Source organism: Littorina saxatilis, linkage group LG2 (genome assembly GCF_037325665.1).
Source record: "Littorina saxatilis isolate snail1 linkage group LG2, US_GU_Lsax_2.0, whole genome shotgun sequence".
Taxonomy (NCBI): Eukaryota; Metazoa; Mollusca; class Gastropoda; order Littorinimorpha; family Littorinidae; genus Littorina; species Littorina saxatilis.
The window spans coordinates 69,719,500-69,740,546 of NC_090246.1; the positions used below are offsets into that span (position 1 = coordinate 69,719,500).

The 21,047-nt window shown below is 41.5% G+C and overlaps 1 protein-coding gene across 1 annotated transcript; it reads right to left on the bottom strand.

The window, feature by feature from the left end:
• Positions 1-931: 931 nt before the first annotated feature.
• On the bottom strand, positions 932-16,943 carry LOC138959615 (cytosolic endo-beta-N-acetylglucosaminidase-like). Its single transcript, XM_070331173.1, has 12 exons — positions 16,842-16,943; positions 12,997-13,207; positions 11,168-11,316; positions 9,409-9,563; positions 8,763-8,911; positions 8,121-8,292; positions 7,731-7,834; positions 7,268-7,376; positions 6,609-6,808; positions 5,482-5,883; positions 4,804-4,996; positions 932-3,508 (listed from the first exon to the last, which is right to left on the bottom strand). Exons 1-12 carry the CDS (start codon positions 16,855-16,857, stop codon positions 3,089-3,091), a joined length of 2,280 nt encoding a protein of 759 aa, XP_070187274.1. The 5' UTR covers positions 16,858-16,943; the 3' UTR covers positions 932-3,088.
• Positions 16,944-21,047: the final 4,104 nt, after the last annotated feature.

The window sequence follows — 21,047 nt, forward strand, 5'->3', positions numbered from 1 at the left end:
GGTTTATCTTACCCCTGAGCCATCGCAAACCCGTGTGATCCAGTGTGATCCAGTTTCCTTTTTTCACAATGTAGTCATCAGTTTGTGATTTCAATGGGACTCGCTGTAAGCTCATCTGCAATAGCACGTTATTGTGTACCTCTGAATCTAAACGCAACAAACGACTGCGTTTCACACGAACTAGAGCGATGACAGTTGACTGTTCAGAGGAATGGGCGCTAGGCAGAACCGTCGTCTGCTACGAGAAAGACGATATGCGTGACACGTTTCCGGGCTTTTCTTTTTTTAAACTTTCAAAACTTCGAATTGTACTGATAGTCTTGTCTTGATGAAAAAAGAATTCTTTTATGATTTAAGAATCTTTGTGTAACAAGCTGTCAATTTATTATCTAGATTTTAAAAGTTAGTTCTAGCACCAAAACGAGGCGCCCGATTTGCTGATCAGAGGGTCCACGAAAATAATCTTCACAGACAAAATGGCGGTCGACGGCTTGTCAACAACCTCATCCAAACATTTGTCAATAACCGGCTCTGAAAGAGGAATGGCGGACTGTCCGGCACTCTTTCCCCTCCTAGAAGAAGATTTCCTAGAAGAAGAAGATTCCCCAGAAGGAGACGCTGCAGCAGTAGTCTGTCTCAAACTAGGTTTATTCTTGGCGTTCTCCGCCATGGTAAACACGAACTCACAAAAATTTTCTGACTAGAAAAAAAAGTACAAGTTCGCACAAACGCGACAAAATGTCGCCAAAGTTTACATAAAACAGGAAAGATCTCACCAGTTAACAGCAAAGGTGAAGATAAAGCTCAGCGGCAGACCAAGGGGCGAAGCCAAAGTCCGTAGACTAAGAAACAAAGCTGAAAACAGCCGGAGCGTACTTGAAAAGCGACCAGTCTTGTTGAACGCTGAGTGTGGAATGACAATATGGCATACGGAAGTCAGACTAGCAATAGTCTGGCCTTATGGGATTGATCACTTTCTTTTTTAGAGTGGTCTCCCTTGTTACCAAGGGGACGCGTACAGCGTAACCAGCACTGAACTAGAGTTAATTGCTATTTGTGAGTTGGGTAAAGATATGTAATTCAAATTACGTTCCTTGAGGATGAGGCAAGCTGATGTGATAAACAAAGGGAAGTAAGCAGTCTAAATGGAGAGAACATGTGCAATAGAGCAAGTGAGACTTATGCTGAACCAGTCTCCTGGCACCTGAGAAAAGAACAAGCATTGAATGAACTAACGACTTTCATCCTGGGATTTCTTTTTATTTCTTTATATTTTCATTTCTTTTTATTGAGGCAAGCTGAGCTGTATATAAAACTGAGTGGCACTGAGCACTGATGTTGAGCGACCATGGCCTCGCGGTAAATAATGAGTAATCTAATGACCACATTTTTGGAAGAAAGAGGCATCCGACAACAACAAAATGTCTTATGCAGCTGAATGATACTTATTGCAACCATAAAGTACTGAATTCACACCAATATTTTCTCAAAGACAGCTTCTGAGTTTTAACCTGGACACCCTGAATTGTCATGAAAACAAGTTCTGAGCAGGGAGACGCGTACATGTACATGTACTTCCAAAACTGACATTCTCACACACTCCATCCTGGTCTCACAAAATTATCAACCACATCAGCAGTAGCACAGAAGCTCCCATGCACAAGCCCTTCTTATGTCACTTTTACCATTGTACCACATGCTTAGAAATCTCCTTTATTTCAAACCCTGGTCACTTCTACGACTCCCATCTCAAATTCCAACATTTCATCCTGATCCTGGTCTCATGAAATGATCAGCCACATTAGCACAAAAAGCTCCCAAGCACAGTGTTCTCATGCCACCTTCACCATTGGCATTGTATTTGTACAGTATAACCTGTCAAATAAGGACACCCTTGGGACCAGTGAAAAGTGTCCTTATTCTGCAGGTGTCCTTATTTTACAGGTTCAGGCAAATGTGGTTCGAAAAGGAAAGTGCAATATTGTATGTACAAGTTTCTTTAAGAGTAAAAAATTAACAAGTAAAAACAGTGAAATACTGTATTTTATTACCAGTTGTAACAGATCCAGTCCACAGAGAAGGACTTAAAAAGAACACTTTATCACATGTTGTGAACAAAGGCAGAACAAGAATATATAAATGATTTAAAGTAAAAATAATTGGTCCTTCAGACAACTTATCACAACAGCTTTAACACAGGTTGAACACAAGTTAACAGCTACTGAATCACATTTGTAACACAGGCAACACATCGAAAGTCTTCATCCCAAAAATGTATCCAATAATTTTTTCTCTGTCAATGCTGACTTTTGAAATCTGCGTCCTTCCACAGCCCAGCTCTTGCGCGATCGATCGGCATGATTGTCCGCTCTGCAGCTTTTTCACCACAGACACTCGTTGCTCTAAAGTGAGAGCGTTTCGTTCCTTCCGCAACCTAGAAGCCATCGTGATTCATTCAAACTTCGGCAAAACGTGACTGAATCAGCTGTGCAAGTGTGTGAGAATCTTCGATGTTGTTTACAAATGTACCGACTTCCGTCGAATACTTTCGATGCATTTCATTGGCTATGAGGTTGCTGACCAATCGCTAATAAGCTTGTTTCAGTTTCAGCTCCAAGCCGACCAATCGCGATTAAGCTTCTTTTACCTCTCAAATCAAGCTTGCGAGAGAGAGAAGACAGACAATCGCAATGATGTTTGGAAGTTAAACGAACATCCTGTGTCCGTATTGAGCAGTTACACAATTTAGTAGGGACCTAAAATAAGCGTCCGCGTCCGTAATTCCGAGGTGTCCGCTAAGTACAGTGATTTTAATGAAGGAAACGATCCGTGCCAATAAAGACTGTCCGTATTGTGCGAGTGGCCATTAAGTCCAGTGACCGCATTCTACAGGTTTTACTGTACCACGTTCATGCATTCAAATAAAGATCTTCCCATATTTCAAACCCTGTTCCCCCAAACTGTCAAAATGATGAACCACATTAGCAAATATGCTCCCATCACACAAGGTGCTCTCATATCATATTCTCACATCACAAAATTCTTTGTATCACATTTATGCATTTGCACAAAATTCATCATATCACATTCATGCTTTTTCTGACAGCAGTAGAGTCTCCCTGGCACACTTTGACAACACTGGAGGCAGTCCTGTAGCCGACAAAACAGGCTGAACTGTCACAGTCACTCTGTCGTCATGTACAAACTTTGCCCCGACGGTCGTCACAAAGGAGTTTGTTGCAGTGTGTCCTATTAAGACAGATGTGTCTCCTGCCATCATGTACACATTGAAATAGTCCACTCCGGAGTCTCCCTCAACGTCCCATTGTATGAAGTAGGATGGTTCTGACAAATGATTTGTGAAGTTGCCGTTTCCTCTCTTGTCGGAAGAATCCTTTGAAGCTACTGAGGCTTCTGTGGGATCACTGATGAGAAGAGGCTCCATCTTTTTCAGTTTGATGTTTGTCACTTTCGGTGCCTCAAGTTTTAGGTCCCGCTCTCGGAATACCTGCAATAAAATTGTAAACTTAGTTCATGTTCCTATTTGCAAGCAATCTTAATTTGTTCAGTTGATTTTCAGCTTGATCTTGCATTAACTTTGTGCTGAGGACAACTCATTTTTAAACATACTTGCATTGGGGCAACTTTTAAAATCTAGCAATGCAGTTGGGGTAGAACATAACAGAGCAAGCAATATATTAACTATCTCATCCATACCATCAGCACAATGAATCTTAACAATTATGACATCATCCAACCACTTCTCTCCCCTTTCATTCATTTCCGTTCCTAGAGTTCCTTCCCTTATTTGCGTGTTTCCCCTCCATTTTCTTTCAAACCTTGTTCGTTCCGTGTTGCGTCTGCTTTTTGTTGTCTTTTGTGTTCTTGTTATTCCTGATGAAGCTTCCATAAGCGAAAATTCGTACCGTCTTGTCTCGTTCTTGTATTGGTGAGTACAGTATTCCTTTGTTTTTTAACTTTGTTCATCTTACCACAGTCACTTCGTTGTTTAGATAATCTCTTAACAGACGATGTTCGAAAATAACTGTCAAGTGTTTAGGGGTTGTGGAAGAGTTGCTTTTCCTTGCTTTTGCAAAGTTACACCGAGGCAAGCTCCAAGAGACATTGTAAGTGAACGTTGGGGTCTCTGCATGTGGCGGTGATCTGTGCCAGTGAAATCATGCAAAGGACTGACATCCGAGTGAGGATTATAGCTCTGGTCTGTGCTTTCTGCAGCCTGCTCAATATACTGCTCTTTTTGTTAAAAACTTTGCACATCAGAGCTGACTATCAGAATTGCCAATGTGATAGCGTCCCTCAGTGCTCAGATCGAGGGACCACGAGTGGAGACAACCCCCTCGCTAGTGATTGGCCTACAATGTCACAAGTTAACAGGCATGGGAATTGAAAAAAGTAAAAAAGGCTGAAAATCTGTAAGTAATAGCAAAGTCGACGGCACGAAACGCCAGGGGGTTCCGCCGGAATTTTTGTTTCTCCAAAGAACCCAAATGGTGCAATTTGGTGTCATCTGAGCTACAAGTTTGCCATCAAATTCAGTTTTTAGAACCATTTTTGCCTCCATCATTTATTTTTTCGGCGGACACTTGCTTTTTCGGCGGAACAAAAAAATATTTCGGCAGAAATTTGCCTTTCGGCGGACAATTCCCATGCCTGCAAGTAGCTTGCCCCTATGTTTCCAAGGGAAAGCAACTCTCCCACAACCCATAAAAACACGACCGATATTTCCGGAATTTGTCTATTAGAGAGTCAAACAGCTTAATTTACCATTAATGCACCATTTACCTGCAGATGTCCCAAAAGGATGGAAGTTCTCTGTATGTCCTGGTGCAGCTCACCAGCCCCGTTTCCCTCACTCTGATCAACGGAAGAAGATGAAGCAGCCAGCGGTCGGCTAAGGCTGACAGAAACTGAGATGGCCTCTTCTCCACTGTTACTAGCGCTTGGTGTTACTTTTGTTGTGTCCACTCTAAAATGCCTGTCATAAATAGAGAAATAAACTGTCACTTTTCATACCAGTGCAAACATACTAATAAAAATAATGTCCTTGGATCGGCACACATTTTAGCTAGTCAGGTGCAGAAATTGTCTCCCTTAGAACAGATGTACGAGTATTTTCAATCTCTGAATTTTTGACTTGGGAATCTTCTCTTTTCTAATTAACCTGACCATAATATTCTATTATTAAAAATGTAAACAAAACAACTGTAAAAAATATATTGTTTTGTACCATCGCACAGATAGGTTCGCCTGCAATGCAACAGACCTAAGAGTAACAGCAGCAAACAAAGTTTGACTGCTGGCTTATAACACTTCCCCGCAAAAAAAGCATGGTTCTAGTCCTTAACCTGGCACGACCAGAAAAAACACACGGTTAACAAGGGGAAGGTGTGTGTACACAGCCTGCTTTTATATTTCCTTTACCGGGCTAAGGAATAGATCAGCTAGAACAAACAAACAAACCTCGTTATCCATCCTTCTCTGCCCCGACTTCTGTTAGTCTCCTGCAAATCATGGAACCACAGACTGGACTTGACAGGTTCTAACTCTTCTTCTCTCATGGGCCCCACGTACACTGTACCCGTGTCTGTCCTGGTACCTGTCTCTGTCCTCGTACCGCTCTCTATCCTGGCTCTTTTCGAGGGAGGTTCACATCCATTACCCGTTCCTTCAGCCAGACTGTGAGACAGTTCCTTTTCTAAGCCATGCGGTGATTCCTGTCCAGGACCCATGATGGCTCGTCGAGTGAGAAGCCCTGAGCCAAAGGTAAGCACGAGGTAAGCGTCACAAGGTGCATCGCTGTTTTCTTTGTAGGTGTAGGAGCAGTACAGCGTCTCGTCCAGCTTGGATTTTATACTGTACAGTCTGAAGAAAACAACAAGTATTCTGCATTAAATTACAAGAACAAACAGGCCTAGATAAGAATTAAAAATACAAAACTAGGCCTAGCAGAGAGAATTTACAAACATTAAGTGAACCAAACGTGCAGTTCAGTCCTACCTACCTTTTTTGCTCTGTCTCTCATAACAGCTTCATCCTTTGCAATCATAGAACTTAATAAAGAGGTCACTATTAACTCACGTTCCTCTGCTCTAGCTGTGACCAGTCTTCTTTTGTCCCCTCGCATCCAGCTATTATATACTCCCCACCTGTTCATTCATATCCACTGTCAGTAAAGTTCATAAAAAGACCAAAAAGCTAGTATCGAGCCCAGTCCATATTATGTGTTTTCTAGCAAGGTCACTATTAGCTGCAACTGAGCCATGATAACAAATCTGGAGTAAAGTTATAGCGATAGACGCAGTCGGGACAACTGAAGGACAAACAAGTGAACACCTTAATACCCTGAGATTATAGCATATGGCAAAACGGCAACATTTCTTTCAAATTACCCAAACCTTTGCTGTTATTTTGGCAGAGCTGCCAAACCTTTTTCAGGCTGGGGGAAGGCGACACCAGAAAATGGCAGAAAAATAAATTGCCAAAACTTGTTTGGCAATTTCTGCAAATTCATCAAAGTAAACAAATCCTAACAATATCCTTGATGGCAACAGGAGTGATCAGTTGAGACAACTGATAACAATACACACCTGAAGGAAACAGTCTGCAGAGGTCTGGTAAGGTGAGCAGATAGCTCCACACTGCAGCCACCCAGGTAGGCGCTAGACAGGCAGGTGTTGAGAGAGGGCTGGGTGGCCTGGTTAGTGGGGTCCTCAAAACCGTACACACGTGTTCGCTCCGGTTGACGCTGCTGAAGACTCATGTTGTACCATGGCCTTCCCGTCATCTCCTGAATGAGAAGAATGAATGTCAAACACTTCGAATGAAAGTATGGGTACGGAAAATTTGAAATCTGTATTTGCAGTGTTGTATTAAGGACCATGACCAAGACATAGCACATTTTAACATTCATTTGAAGAGAATAGCTCTGGAAGTGTGCCTTATCAAAGTGCCTAAATTTAGAGCTTCGGGTATTTCTATTTCTGCTAAAAGTATTCACTTTTTTTATGTCAAGCTCTCTGTCTGTATGTCAGTCCGTTTGTCTCTGTCTCCCTCCTCTCTCCCCTTGCTTTGCCTTCTTTTCACCTCCATTGACAGTTTTTCTTTCACAACAATTTACTGACAAGCCTGCCAAAGAAGAGGTAAATTCATTAGCTGACATCCACACATGGAGCTGCCTGCATACCTGAGGAGCAATATGGAAAGAAAGAAAGCTTCTCAAAATCTTAATTCAGCTGATAATATTTACCTCTCCCATGCAGAAGAAAGCATCTCCATGACCTTGGCAGAAAGCGGAAGACAATGGCAAAGTACTTGCACCTGATGGAGGGCAGAGGTCGTGTAATTTGGCCCAGAATCTGCAATTGAGCATAATTTAAAGCTTGTAAAATATCAAATCAACCTGTGTTCTAAACAATATCTAAAAAAGTGAAAACATGGTTCAGCATGGAAATTGTTAGCAAAACTTTCTTTAATTATCATCAGGGGACAAAAAAACACACATGCCAAACCATCGCAAAGGAGTGGTGCATTCTCATGCAGTTCTCAGCAAACCAGTTGTCTCCCTTTACACATGCAAGTCTTGTCTTTCCTCAACTAAAAAATAAAATTAAATACAAAATCAAAAAATTAATAAAAAGCAAGGGAGAAAGAGAGAGAGAGTGAAAGAGAGACGTTTAATCAGCAAACAATAAGATGTGTAAACGTCCTACCTGCAGTCATTGTCCTCAAAGTCAGCGACGCCAAGAGTCTCCAGCACCCACCCAGGTGCAAATACTGCTGCTGACAGGTTGTTTTCTCTGGCATGATGCAAAGCCTGAAGAGTAAATCAATTCATCTTGTACATTGTACACATGTATTTTTATACAATCAGGCATTTTGTTCATTGGTATGTAAACGAAGAAAAACTGCACAAAGAAGCCTGAAGAATCAACCAGTGCTTCAGTGTTTTGATTCCATCAGGAATTAATGTGAACGAAAGGAAAATACCCACACAGATACACACATACATAAACCTAAATCAATTTGCACCAGCAAAGATCGAAAGCTATAGATCAATAAGTATAGATAACAGTGGAATCCTCCGTTTGATCATAACTCACCTCTCTGGTGTTAAATCCTCCCCCACCAGGGCAGCCGCGCCCGAAGACGTCAATGCCGACAAAGACATCGAAGAGACGACCTTTCTCCTTCGCTGTTTCTTTGGAGGCTGCCAGTTTCTCAGGTGTCCAGCAGTAGTTCAGGAATATTCCATCGCAAGCATCAAAAAACATGCTGCACAGGAAAAGATCTTGCAGGTAAGTTAAATCAAACAAACATTTGCCTCGGTCAAAAACAACAGATCAACATAATTGCTCAGACATACAGGAATATCGTTTGGCATCAACTGTTGGCGACAGGCATGAACTTATTTCAAATCACCTTAAGTTTTGCCATCATGTCAGCAGAGCTGCCTTAAAGTTGCCGAACTATCATGGCCACAAAATGTCAGAAAAAATTATCCTAGCAACATCTCCAGACTTGCGTAATGTCTAAAAGTACTTGCTAATGTGTGAACCATTTAAACTGAAACAGCAGATGTTTGTTGTTATTGGTTGTTCTTGTTCTTTTGGTGCTCATACTCTGGTATAAATATTCCAAGAACAGTAAAGCAGTTTGAAATCTACAGCTGTCTTCTAAAGTTTTATGCTTATCACTTTAGAACACTCTGCAGCTTTCATCGTTACTTCAGGAACCTATCTAACCTGTTCTCTTCGTTGAGCTCATCCTGCCATTTGAGGTCCCCTTTGCGTGTGACGCTGTCGTACCATAGAACACTGGAACCAGGAAGCTGCCTGTGGCTTTCTTTGGTTAGCAGTTCCACAAAATCCTTCAGCGCTGCCACCTGACTTTCCTGAAAGAAAACGAATCATGCTGCATATTCACCACAGCACATAAACAAAGATAAAGATAAATCTTTATATCCAAGTGCAGTAGAACAGACATGCATAGCATGCTTTTCTGCATCAAAAACAAAGATTACATATGGTAGTAACTAATACATCAGGCCGACTCCGCTACTTGAGCAAAGCTGAAGCAAACTGTGTCCTAAAACTCAAAGATGACAAGAACTTCTGGCTGCCCGGTATTTTCAAACTGAACAGTTGCAAACTCAAATTAATACCTTCCTTTAATTCTCTAATTACTGTTCTTTAATTCCCAGGTATCCTTTTTTTCTTATGCTTCTTCTTCTTCTTCGTTCATGGGCTGAAACTCCCACGTTCACTCATGTTTTTGCACGGGTGGATTTTCACGTGTATGACCGTTTACTTCCCTTTGTTTATCAGATCTATATAGCGCTCTGCCTCCTTTGTTTAAGATTCTTAATTAAATTTAGGATTAATAGAGAACCTCAATCTTGTTCTCCACATTGACGAGCCAGCCGTCAAAGTCGTGATACTTGCAGATGGCCACCAGGTTGGCCACAAGCTGATGCTGCGTTTCCTTGGAGCCCAGCACTGTGGCCCATAGAGCCTCTCCGTCTTTCCACTCGGTGATGATGGTACCTGAGGACACACACATCAAGGTAACATTCAATAAAGACAGATGCTATTTTTTAAGTTACAAGGTTAACAAGTTAATTGTTTCCCCTGATGATAGACACACATTCTCTCGTTTTCCAAGAGAACAGCAGTGTTACCATAGCATCTCATCTTACTCATGCACAGAACACAAAGTTTTTAAGTCTGGTAGAAAGATATGATGTCACCTGCCTAAATTTAAACTGCATGACAGCTGACGTACTTTACAAAGACAGGTTCATTCTTAAGTATAACCCATAAATTAAAGAGAGAGAGAGAGAGAGAGAGAGAGAGAGAGAGAGAGAGAGAGAGAGAGAGAGAGAGAGAGAGAGAGAGAGAGAGAGAGATAGAAAGAGAGAGAGAGAGAGCAAGAGAGAGAACGAACGAACGAACGAACAAACCAACTTTATTTTTCGAGGGTAATGGAGTAGATACAGCAAAGATCTTTTTTCATCCAGCCCTCGCCCAAGAGGGAATTAACTAAGCAGTGCATAATATTAAAGCAGAAGAAGAATCAAAGCAAAAACATAAAAACATGGTTATTAAAGAGAGAGAGAGAGAGAGAGAGAGAGAGAGAGAGAGAGAGAGAGAGAGAGAGAGAAAGCGACAGAGAGAGAGAAAGAAAGCGACAGAGAGAGAGAGATGGAGAGAGAGGGAAAGCAAAAAAACATCCTTCGTTCCTTCTGTCTGCATTTGTTTATTCTAATGCCACATGGGGCGCCCCTCACTACATCTTCAGAATCATCATTTAACCTACTGTAATGTGAAGATAAGTAAATAACATTGGTAGTTATCGTTAGATGTGGCTGTGATATCCACATTTATCAGTCACAATTTCGAGAAAGGAGGAATCATATCAGATCTAGGCGTAAGCCGAGATCTGATATGATTCCTCCTTTCTCGACATTGTGACTGATAAATGTAGATATCACAGCCACATCTAACGATAACGAATTTATTGCGTTTTGTTTTGGACAGTTTCATGCATCCTCTTTTCAAAATAAACAAGGCAGGCTCTTCCGTAAACCTCCCGTCGGTAGCTGCTGAGGAGTCTTCTTTGGGATCACCTCAAGGTCTCGGCCAACCAAGACTATGGCATACTCGTAGCAAAGCCGCCGAATGGTACAGTACACCAAGAATAGTGACGTAAGAGAATAGAATGTCGTCTTTTGATTTGGAAGACTTTCGGTAAGACTTCAGATCCAATTTCTAGGACACATGACTGCGTACAAAAGATTTGGCATGCTTTTCTCATTTTTACGATTTGCCTTTCCGCTTGTTGTGTACTCAATTCTTCATCAAAGAATGTTTATGGGAAATATCTTGCTCCACTGTTTTTGAAGTGACCGTCTAAATATGGCGCCCATAAGTGATTAGTCACTTCCTGCGAGATATCACTTGGCTATGACGACTTCCTGCGATATATCAATTGATATAGGGTGCATGTTTGACCAATGGTTAGTTACAGTTTCGTCATGTGACCCGTAAAAACGCAATAAAACATAATATAGACATTCTCAAAACAATAAAACAAAAATTCCAGTAATGAAAAATTTTCCTTGCGGCCAAATGGTTACACTCCCTTTTACCTAGAATAATGGTTTTATGTTTGTGGGCGGCTCTGGTCCAGCCAAGGGGTGGTACCGTGACAAAATGGTGACTGAAGTAGACGAACATGTCAATACACTCCCAGCGGCAGAAGTAGTAGGCATCCTCCTTTCGCCCCCCTTGGAGGTACCTGCAAAGTTTTAAATAAATAGAAACAACATTTAGATATTGTCCAGGAATCCTTCCTTGCTTGTTTCATCTAAGCTAAAGCAAACAAATGGAAAAGGAAACCAGAAAGCCAAAATACACATATAGCCCAAAACAAAAAGCCCAAAATCACACTGTATTGCTCAATGTGTAGTATGCATGGTACAGTGAAACCCCCATTAGTTACCGGGAGCCCGGTAGCTCAGTTGGTAGAGCACTGGACTTGTGATCGGAAGGTCGCAGGTTCGAATTCGGGCCGGGACGGACACGGGTCAACTTTATGTGCAGACCCAGAGACGGAAGCCATGTCCCACCCCCGTGTCATCACAATGGCACGTAAAAGACCTTGGTCATTCTGCCATAAGTGCAGGTGGCTGAATACACCTAAACACGCAGACACCTGGGTAGCGCGACTCCGTTGCTGCTAGCTTTCCACTGGGAGGAAGCGACCCGAATTTCTCAGCGATGGGACAATAAAGTAATGAAAATGAAAAATGAAATGGAATGAAAATTTTAAGACCACCCAATAGTTGATGTTTAAAAATAACTCTGTCAGGATTTGCAAGATTTGCAAGCATTGTGGAAGAGTTGTGCCCGGCTTTAGGATGACAAACAGGAAACACATGGTCGACCAGTTAAAACCATGATCGTAGCAAATAACTGACTCCGATGTATAGCATGCAGGGTTTAGCCTGGAAGAAAAAGACAATGGGACATTTGTCCCCCTCAACCAAATTCTGATGGGACATGACATAGTCCAAGGCAAAACGCACAAAGCAGATTAGGCGGTGCCAAAATATTTTTGTCAAAAGATGCAAAATAGTGCTATTTGGTTCCATATATGATGATATGAGATTTTGCCAGTGTATCAGGTTAGTGTGTGTTTGTGTTTCGATCAATGTCGCTTCTGTTAACAGTTTCCACAGAGGTAAACGCGCAAGTGCAGATAGTTTGCAGGATTGCTTGAATATTAATAAATAACATTTTAAAAGCCAATCACAGCGCATTTCACAAACTCGCAAGTTCCTCGGCTTGGCGCACGTCAGTTTTTGCTTAGGTCATTCCGAACACTGTACTCCCGTGTGAAAAGTGTGCATGGGTCGGCGCAGTGGTACGTGATCTCAGTGCTCCCTTTGACGCACTGAAGGGAGTTCCAATGGGACATTTTGAGATGTTATGCGCCAATGACGCAAGGCGCACTAGTAAATGAAACCCTGGCATGTAACGCAGTGACTGCTCAATATGATGCCTTTTTTTTTTAGAAAATCTGCACATCGTTGCCACGATTCACTGGTGATCGCTAAGGAGACGTGTCAGTTTCCCAAACTCCCGTGACTTTGACCTCAAGCGATACTGACATGACCTCAGGCAAAACACTGGTCGGATATCACTCCGAGCAAGCGATCATTGTCGCAACAAATTGTAAACTCCGATGCATATATTTTTAAAAGAAATGGGGTCGTATCAAGCGCGGACACTGCATAACATAAACATTGAAGTCATTTATTCGCTGCAATCATGGTTTTAACTGGTCGACCTCTTGTAATTTCCTGTAAACTTTAGTGTGTAAATGTACCCCCATTTTAAAACTACTTCTTTTTTAAGACCTGGTTTTCTCATATTTGGTTTTTGGTCTTAAAAGCGTGTTCCAGTGTATATTTACCTGTCCTCCAGGTAACCTCCTTTGAAGTCATGGCAAACCAATGTGTAAGGTTTTTTTCTCTGTTCTGTTGGCCTGACAAAGGTCTTGGCACGGGAGGTGAGTGAATGCAGTAGCTGTTCATTGGTTGGCTTCCATGACAAAACTTCTTGCAGCGTTTTCAAAGCCTGACTCTGGGGCTGACGTGTTTCTGGTTCCACACCCACACATGCTCCTACATTAAATGAAGAAAAATGCATGGATGAACTTCTTTTTTAACCTGTTTAAATTACAACCCAAAGAAAAATAACTTCAGTACAATGGTACCTGCGATGTATGGACCCTCCCATGAGAGGACACCTCCCTTAAAAGGACACCTTCTCTTGTCCCTTTTAAAGTTTTAATATTATCTCTACCAAAGTATACCTGTCATGAAAGGCCACCTGCAATGTAGGGACACTTTTGGCTGGTCCCAAGTGTCCTTTAATCACAGGTACCACTGTAATTGAAAAAATCTTTGCTCCTCTAAGCACTGCATGCATTTTCATTAACCCTTTCGCTGCCAATCAAAACTTGCGTATGTGCATTACTGACTGCCAGGGAATATTGGAGTTCGGGGTGTAATAATTCACAAACAAGAAGAGCAAACGCTCGATCGAGTCACTTTCGCAGTTCTGAATATTATATGAGGCATCAGATGGACAGGAAGAAATTGCTATTCACAACACAATGAGTCACGTTCACATAAAATTTGAGCCCGGTCACTTTTATAGTTTCCGAGAAAAGCCCAACGTTAAGTTGTGTGTTGCCGAACAGAAAAGGCTAGTTATCTCCCTTGTTTTTCTGATAACGTTCGTAAAAGGCTACAGATGTAAATACTTTGATGTAAAGAATAATCCTACAAAGTTTCAATCACATCCGATGAACTTTGTCAAAGATATAAAATGTCTAATTTTTCCTTTGACGCTGACCTGTGACCTTGAAAAAGGTCAAAGGTCAACGAAACCATCGTTAAAGTGTAGAGGTCATTGGAGGTCACGACTAAACAAAATATGAGCCCGATCGCTTTGATAGTTTCCGAGAAAAGTCCAACGTTAAGGTGGTGTCTACGGACGGCCGGCCGGACGGCCGGCCGGACAGACTAACACTGACCGATTACATAGAGTCACTTTTTCTCAAGTGACTCAAAAATTCTAGCTCCAAACTGGCAGTAGGTAGGTAAGTAAAACCTATGTTATTTTTAAGGGAAATTGAACCAAGAATCTGTTTTTAGTGTCTAATCATGGAAATAATAATTAGTTTGGCTTATAATGATGTTTAAATATGAACTTTTGAAAAATCAGTCCGCCGCATCTTCCGGTGCCTGTGGATCAAACACAGGTGGCTGTTTTCCTTGCTCCAAGAAAGGATCATAATCACTGTCATCTACCTGTTTCCAACGAATCGTCCGAAAGAAAATCTCCCCCTTCCCCTGTCAGTATCCATAATCATTTGCACCGCCTGTAGCGTCAGTCCGTCTTTGTTTTTCCCAACTAGGGCCCGGTCGACTGCCACCGTTAGCCATTTTGACGAGTCGAGCTTTCTCTCCCCTTTCCTGCCCGCCAAGGCCGAAAATCACCTTCAGACGCAAAACCACGTCACCATTTATGTTTATTCATGAGAATGAGGTATCCTACCATGCCATTGGCTGCTATTTGTGTGTCAGCAGTGACATAGCATTTCTGGAAAATTCCTGAACGGAGAAGACGGGTTTACCCGTCCAAAGGCGCTGCGGCTGCACAAGCGCATACCCGTCATAAGGCAGTCAAGGGGTTAAAGCTGTATTTAAAGAAAAAACTTATATATATATGTACAACTAGGAGGCAATAACAATTAACATATGTTATATTGCACATGGTGTATAATACAGCACTTTCGTTTTATGCAGTGTTTCACAAATTTTACAAATAAAGACTTTTAATTCAGAATAGTACCAATTAACTTTAATTTACCCTATTTGTATTAAGTCCTTGTGAAACATGAATATCTCTGCGTTACTGTTATTCTATGAGTTAGTGTCGCTGATGGGGTCTATGTCGACCAAAAGAGTGGGATTCCCTGTAGGTGGAGTTCCTGGAGAGGGATTGCCTGTATACAAGGAATACCACAGGATTTAGTTCCTGTAGCGTGTCGCTGATATCGCTGAAAGTCACAAGATGCTTGGCGACATCGGTAGAATTTGATGTTTTTCAATGAATCAATCTTTTTTACATTTAGTCAAGTTTTGACTAAATGTTTTAACGTAGAGGGGAGAATCGAGACGAGGGTCGTGGTGTATGTGCGTGTGTGTGTGTGTGTGTGTGTGTGTCTGTCTGTCTGTGTGTGTGTGTGTGTAGAGCGATTCAGACTAAACTACTGGACCGATCTTTATGAAATTTGACATGAGAGTTCCTGGGTATGATATCCTCAGACGTTTTTTTCATTTTTTTGATAAATGTCTTTGATGACGTCATATCCGGCTTTTCGTGAAAGTTGAGGCGGCACTGTCACGCCCTCATTTTTCAACCAAACTGGTTGAAATTTTGGTCGGGTAATGTTCAACGAAGCCCGGACTTCGGTATTGCATTTCAGCGTGGTGGCTTAAAAATTAATTAATGACTTTGGTTATTAAAAATCTGAAATTGAAAATTGTAAAAAAAAAAACATTTTTTATAAAACGATCCAAATTTACGTTTATCTTATTCTCCATCATTTGCTGATTCCAAAAACATATAAATATGTTATATTCGGATTAAAAACAAGCTCTGAAAATTAAATATATAAAAATTATGATCAAAATTAAATTTTCGAAATCAATTTAAAAACACTTTCATCTTATTCCTTGTCGGTTCCTGATTCCAAAAACATATAGATATGATATGTTTGGATTAAAAACACGCTCAGAAAGTTAAAACGAAGAGAGGTACAGAAAAGCGTGCTATCCTTCCCAGCGCAACTACTACCCCGCTCTTCTTGTCAATTTCACTGCCTATGCCGTGAGCGGTGGACTATGAGTATACGGTCTTGCTGAAAAATTGCATTGCGTTCAGTTTCATTCTGTGAGTTCGACAGCTTGACTAAATGTTGTATTTTCGCCTTACGCGACTTGTTGATATTTCTTAGCAATTCGAGTATGGTTTGCAAGTTTTATTGTAAAACTCCACTCTGTTAGATTCCCTATACACAGGGAATCCCCTGCAGGAACTCCACCTGCAGGGAATCCCACTCTTTTGGTCGACATAGACCCCATCAGCGTTAGTGTACGTGTGTGTGTGTGCATGTGTGTTTGCGTGTGTCTGTGTGTGAGTGCATGCATACATGTGCAAGCAGGCGCATGTGTTATCACTTAATGGCTTTAGTTGGAGACTGGAACTGTGCCCAGAGAGCCTATAATTAGGCCAGTCGATGGCCAGGGGTGGGGGTGAGGGTTTGAGACGGAGTGTGTGGGATTGAAACAGCATCCACATTCGCTGAAAGCTCCATTCTGACTGTGTTTCTATTGAGTCAGTCAAGTTAGTATTCTGCTTAAAATTACGGCGTTCACTGTATAACTAGCAGCAGGCACTATATATTGCCGAAAATGTTAAGTTTTGAAAAGAATGCAATCAAAAGCTGAAGAAATTGACATGCATGTTATTGTTAGTTTCGAGTGAACATCCATTCGCGCGAGCATACGTGGACTGATGTCGTGTGATGAAGTCAAGGACGCATATTAATGGCCCCGAGGGCGAGACCAACATTCACATTTTTGGATTTAAAATTACTGTACACGATCTAGAAGTGTAGTTTGAAGATTACTAGTACACAACGTCAGATCACTGCACCTCAGTCAAGAAACAGTAACTTTTTACCCTGACAGTCGAACATCCTTGTCGAAGGATTTGAAGTAAAAACGCGAACCCGCTAGCAGCAATGTCTTCCGGCAGGCTGTCTCGACTCATCCTGAGTTCAGGATGGTCTCGACTAAATGTAAATCACAGTCTGCCGTGTCTACCGCCACTCTGTCTCTCTCTCTCTCTCTCTCTCTCTCTCTCTCTCTCTCTCTCTCTCTCTCTCTCTCTCTCTCTCTCTCTCTCTCTCTCTCTCAGTCGAAGGTGCATCATGAACACGAGTATCACTGACTATAAGTCCTCAAATGAAAACGACCCCTCTCCCGCAAATACAAAAAAAGTCTAAGAGGGAACTTGATGGGAGTGTGTAGTCTAAGAGGGAACTTGATGGGAGTGGGACACACACGTGACAGTCCTCACTGAGTGGGACGCCGACAACAAAAACTAGCAGCCCCACTCTTTGAAACCCCTTTAGTTTCCTTTTAGATAAGATCTCATGATTAGTCAGGGCTTACATAGTATGACGGCTTACCAGCGCTAAAACTAAAAATTAATAATTAACCCGTGAAAGTTACTAATTTTCACGAGAAAATTACAATTATGACGTGAAAATGACTAATTTAATTTTCACGTAGTAATTTTCACGTGTTAATTACTAATTTTCACGTGTTAATTACTATATTTTCAGTTTTGGCTCGCCTCCTGACGGCTTACTAGTGCCAAAACTAAAAATTTGTAATTTTCACGCATTTTTCATGTGCCTCGTGACTGTGGAGGTTCAATGCGCATGCCCGACTGTTACACCGGCGAGAGCGAAACATCCTTCGATTCGATACTTTTCTGGTCCATAGTTCTTTAATCCGATGCAATTTAACAATACTGAGAGCTGAGCGCATGTGTACAGTGACATACAGCTGTCTGTCTGATAACTTGTTGAATAACGAATTCTATCGAAAAATATTTGTGAAAGTGTGTGAGTCTAGGCCACGAACAGAACCGTCTGCTAGTGGTCGGACCTTCAGCACACGCCAGACGCCATTTTTATATTTAGTCAAGTTTTGACTAAATATTTTAACATCGAGGGGGAATCGAAACGAGGGTCGTGGTGTATGTGCGTGTGTCTGTGTGTGTGTCTGTGTGTGTGTGTGTGTGTGTGTGTAGAGCGATTCAGACTAAACTACTGGACCGATCTTTATGAAATTTGACATGAGAGTTCCTGGGTATGAAATCCCCGAACGTTTTTTTCATTTTTTTGATAAATGTCTTTGATGACGTCATATCCGGCTTTTCGTGAAAGTTGAGGCGGCACTGTCACGCCCTCATTTTTCAACCAAATTAGTTGAAATTTTGGTCAAGTAATCTTCGACGAAGCCCGGACTTCGGTATTGCATTTCAGCTTGGTGGCTTAAAAATTAGTTAATGACTTTGGTCATTAAAAATCTGAAAATTGTAAAAAAAAATATTTCTTTTATAAAACGATCCAAATTTACGTTTATCTTATTCTCCATCATTTGCTGATTCCAAAACCATATAAATATGTTATATTCGGATTAAAAACAAGCTCTGAAAATTAAATATATAAAAATTATTATCAAATTTTTTTTTTCGAAATCAATTTAAAAACACTTTCATCTTATTCCTTGTTGGTTCCTGATTCCAAAAACATATAGATATGATATGTTTGGATTAAAAACACGCTCAGAAAGTTAAAACGAACAGAGGTACAGAAAAGCGTGCTATCCTTCTCAGCGCAACGAATACCCCGCTCTTCTTGTCAATTCCACGGGCACTGCCTTTGCCACGGGCGGTGGAGTGACGATGCTACGAGTATACGGTCTTGCTGCGTTGCGTTGCGTTCAGTTTCATTCTGTGAGTTCGACAGCTACTTGACTAAATATTGTATTTTCGCCTTACGCGACTTGTTTCTCTCTCGATTCGAACATTTTCGGATCGATTGTCCTTCACTAATATAATACACTACAAAGCAGATGTATGAGTGTAGTAGTGGAAATAAATATGAGGTACAGCTGTCTGCCCGACAACTTGTCGAATAAGGAATTATATTGAAAGATATATATGTGAAAGTGTGAGACCACAGCCGATCAAAAGTCCGTCTGCTTTGGATAAATCTAAGTTCCTTAGCACTTGGACAACTCGGCACTCGGTTACATTTGGCGTCGTCGACAGCGATGGGACTCGACATGAAATGTTCATGCCACTGAATCATTTTCGTGCTGTTCCCATTCCACCTGGGAGGGACCTAAGCTTGGCGGGTCCATGGTTCGGAAATTTGGGGACAAAGTTCATTCAAAGGGGGTCGAGTGTGACAGGGAGACTACCGTCGCCCTTCACAGCAGACTCTGCAGAGTTGTTCGCCTTACAAGTTGTGGGCTTTCCTTGCATGTACCCGTAATATAAGTTGTCCTCACTGTAAAAGTGCAAAGGTCGAATCTATTTATCGAAAAATCCACTGTCATCTATCTCTATATATTTATATAGATAGATAGATTATATATACGGCTTCTGTGTGTGTGTGTGTGTGTGTGTGTGTGTGTGTGTGTGTGTGTGTGTGTGTGTGTGTGTGTGTGTGTGTGTGTGTGTGTGTGTGTGTGTGTGTGTGGAGGCAACACCTGTGGATTGTAGAGTTCTGTTTGTGATGGGGTCTGGCGACTTTTGTCTGTCTGTATGGACAATGAAAGAAATGAATTTTGACACAGAATATTGCACAGCTACAAAGGATGATCAGTTATTACTCAGGACACAAGCCCTTGAGCACATTGATACTGTATACAAAGGCCATGTTCATGTTTACACAGACGGGTCAGTTTTGGATGACAAGAAGGCTGGCGCAGCTTTTGTAATCCCCAGCGATGACCTGACTGGGAAATTTAAACTGTGCAACAGAAACTCGATCTTCTCAGCTGAGCTCCTTGCCATCTGCATGTCGCTTGTTCATCTCAACCTCAAGAACACTCCTCCTCAAAAGATAGCTATATTCTCTGACTCCAAAGCAGCCATTGAAGCATTAAGAACTAATAAAAGATCAAAAGGTAAATATGCGCCGAAATGGCTGCAATCTACTGGCCGTATAAAATTTCATATCCCATGACCTCCCTTCTTTGTCTCTGTTACTTCAGTATGGGTATATATGTTGTATTTTTATAGCTCAATAAATACATCATGGACTCCAAAAAATATATGATAGTGCAGATTCCGATTTGGGCAAAGGACTACTTTCCTCCCGACCTTTGACCTCGCGCCGAACAATGTGACACATTTGTATGAAGTTCTAAAATCGTATTGCACGGCTCAGAAAACCATATCAGTTGCACGCAAAAATGAATCTCAGAACTGATCTGATGTATGAGATGCAATAAGCAAAAGTTTCTTTCATTATGAAAGCAATGCAGGTCGAAAAAAACGAACATTCAACTTACAAGATAACCAGATGCTAGCGAACCAAAACAAAAACACGAGTACCCTCCCCTTGCATCGTTAGCAGACGACTTTTGAGAATCTGTCGGTAGTGTGTTTTGGTGTGCGCCTTCAGCTATCAAACATCGGCTGTTTCACGTGTTTTGCGAGCAAGTCTACTCTTTTGCCTGGCTCTGCAGTAAGTCCACATATTTTTCCGTAATCCAGTCATATTCCTTCAAAATGCAATCAATCGGCGGTGACAGACGTGTCGGTCGCGTTTTCCTCTCAGCCATACCAGTTTAAGTTCATCCATGCAAACACACTCGCAAAACAGTTTATCACGTAGATACATTTCAAATAGGGAGCAAATGGTTAAATCTAAACCTACATATTTGTTCCCTAAGATTTGCTTCTCTGTCAATAAGCCTAATTACACACGTTCGAGAAAAACAACGTGGAATCAATTCTGAATCGAGTAAGCCAAATGGGTCCCAAACCCGTTTCGCCCGTTCTGCCGACCTGAAACGCAAAACAAAAGAATTGTGCGCTTCAACTAAATTAATTTCTATTCGACTTCATTACTTTCTTGCAACTTATGAACCTTTACTTAAAGCTTTTAAATGGTCTGAAAGTAGTGTTACCGCGTACTTATCGATGCACTCATTCGTTTTATTTTTTCAGCGACGGTCACTTAGTTTAAGGTTGCAAAAGGGCTAAGTCTCGCTGGCAACAGTTTTACCCTGCACAGATCGCAACAGTGCCGCTAGTAGTCTACACTTTGTGTTTGATGGTAGAATGGGATATACAGAT

Bases quoted from the DNA above. Each gene is read 5' to 3' on its own strand.
- LOC138959615 (XM_070331173.1), bottom strand. The intron at 9,564-11,167 runs GTAAAAGGGAGT...GTGTGTCCTCAG, and splicing joins ACATAAAACCATTATTCTAG to GTACCATCATCACCGAGTGG. The intron at 4,997-5,481 runs GTTTGTTTGTTT...TATTTATGACAG, and splicing joins AGAGAAGGATGGATAACGAG to GCATTTTAGAGTGGACACAA.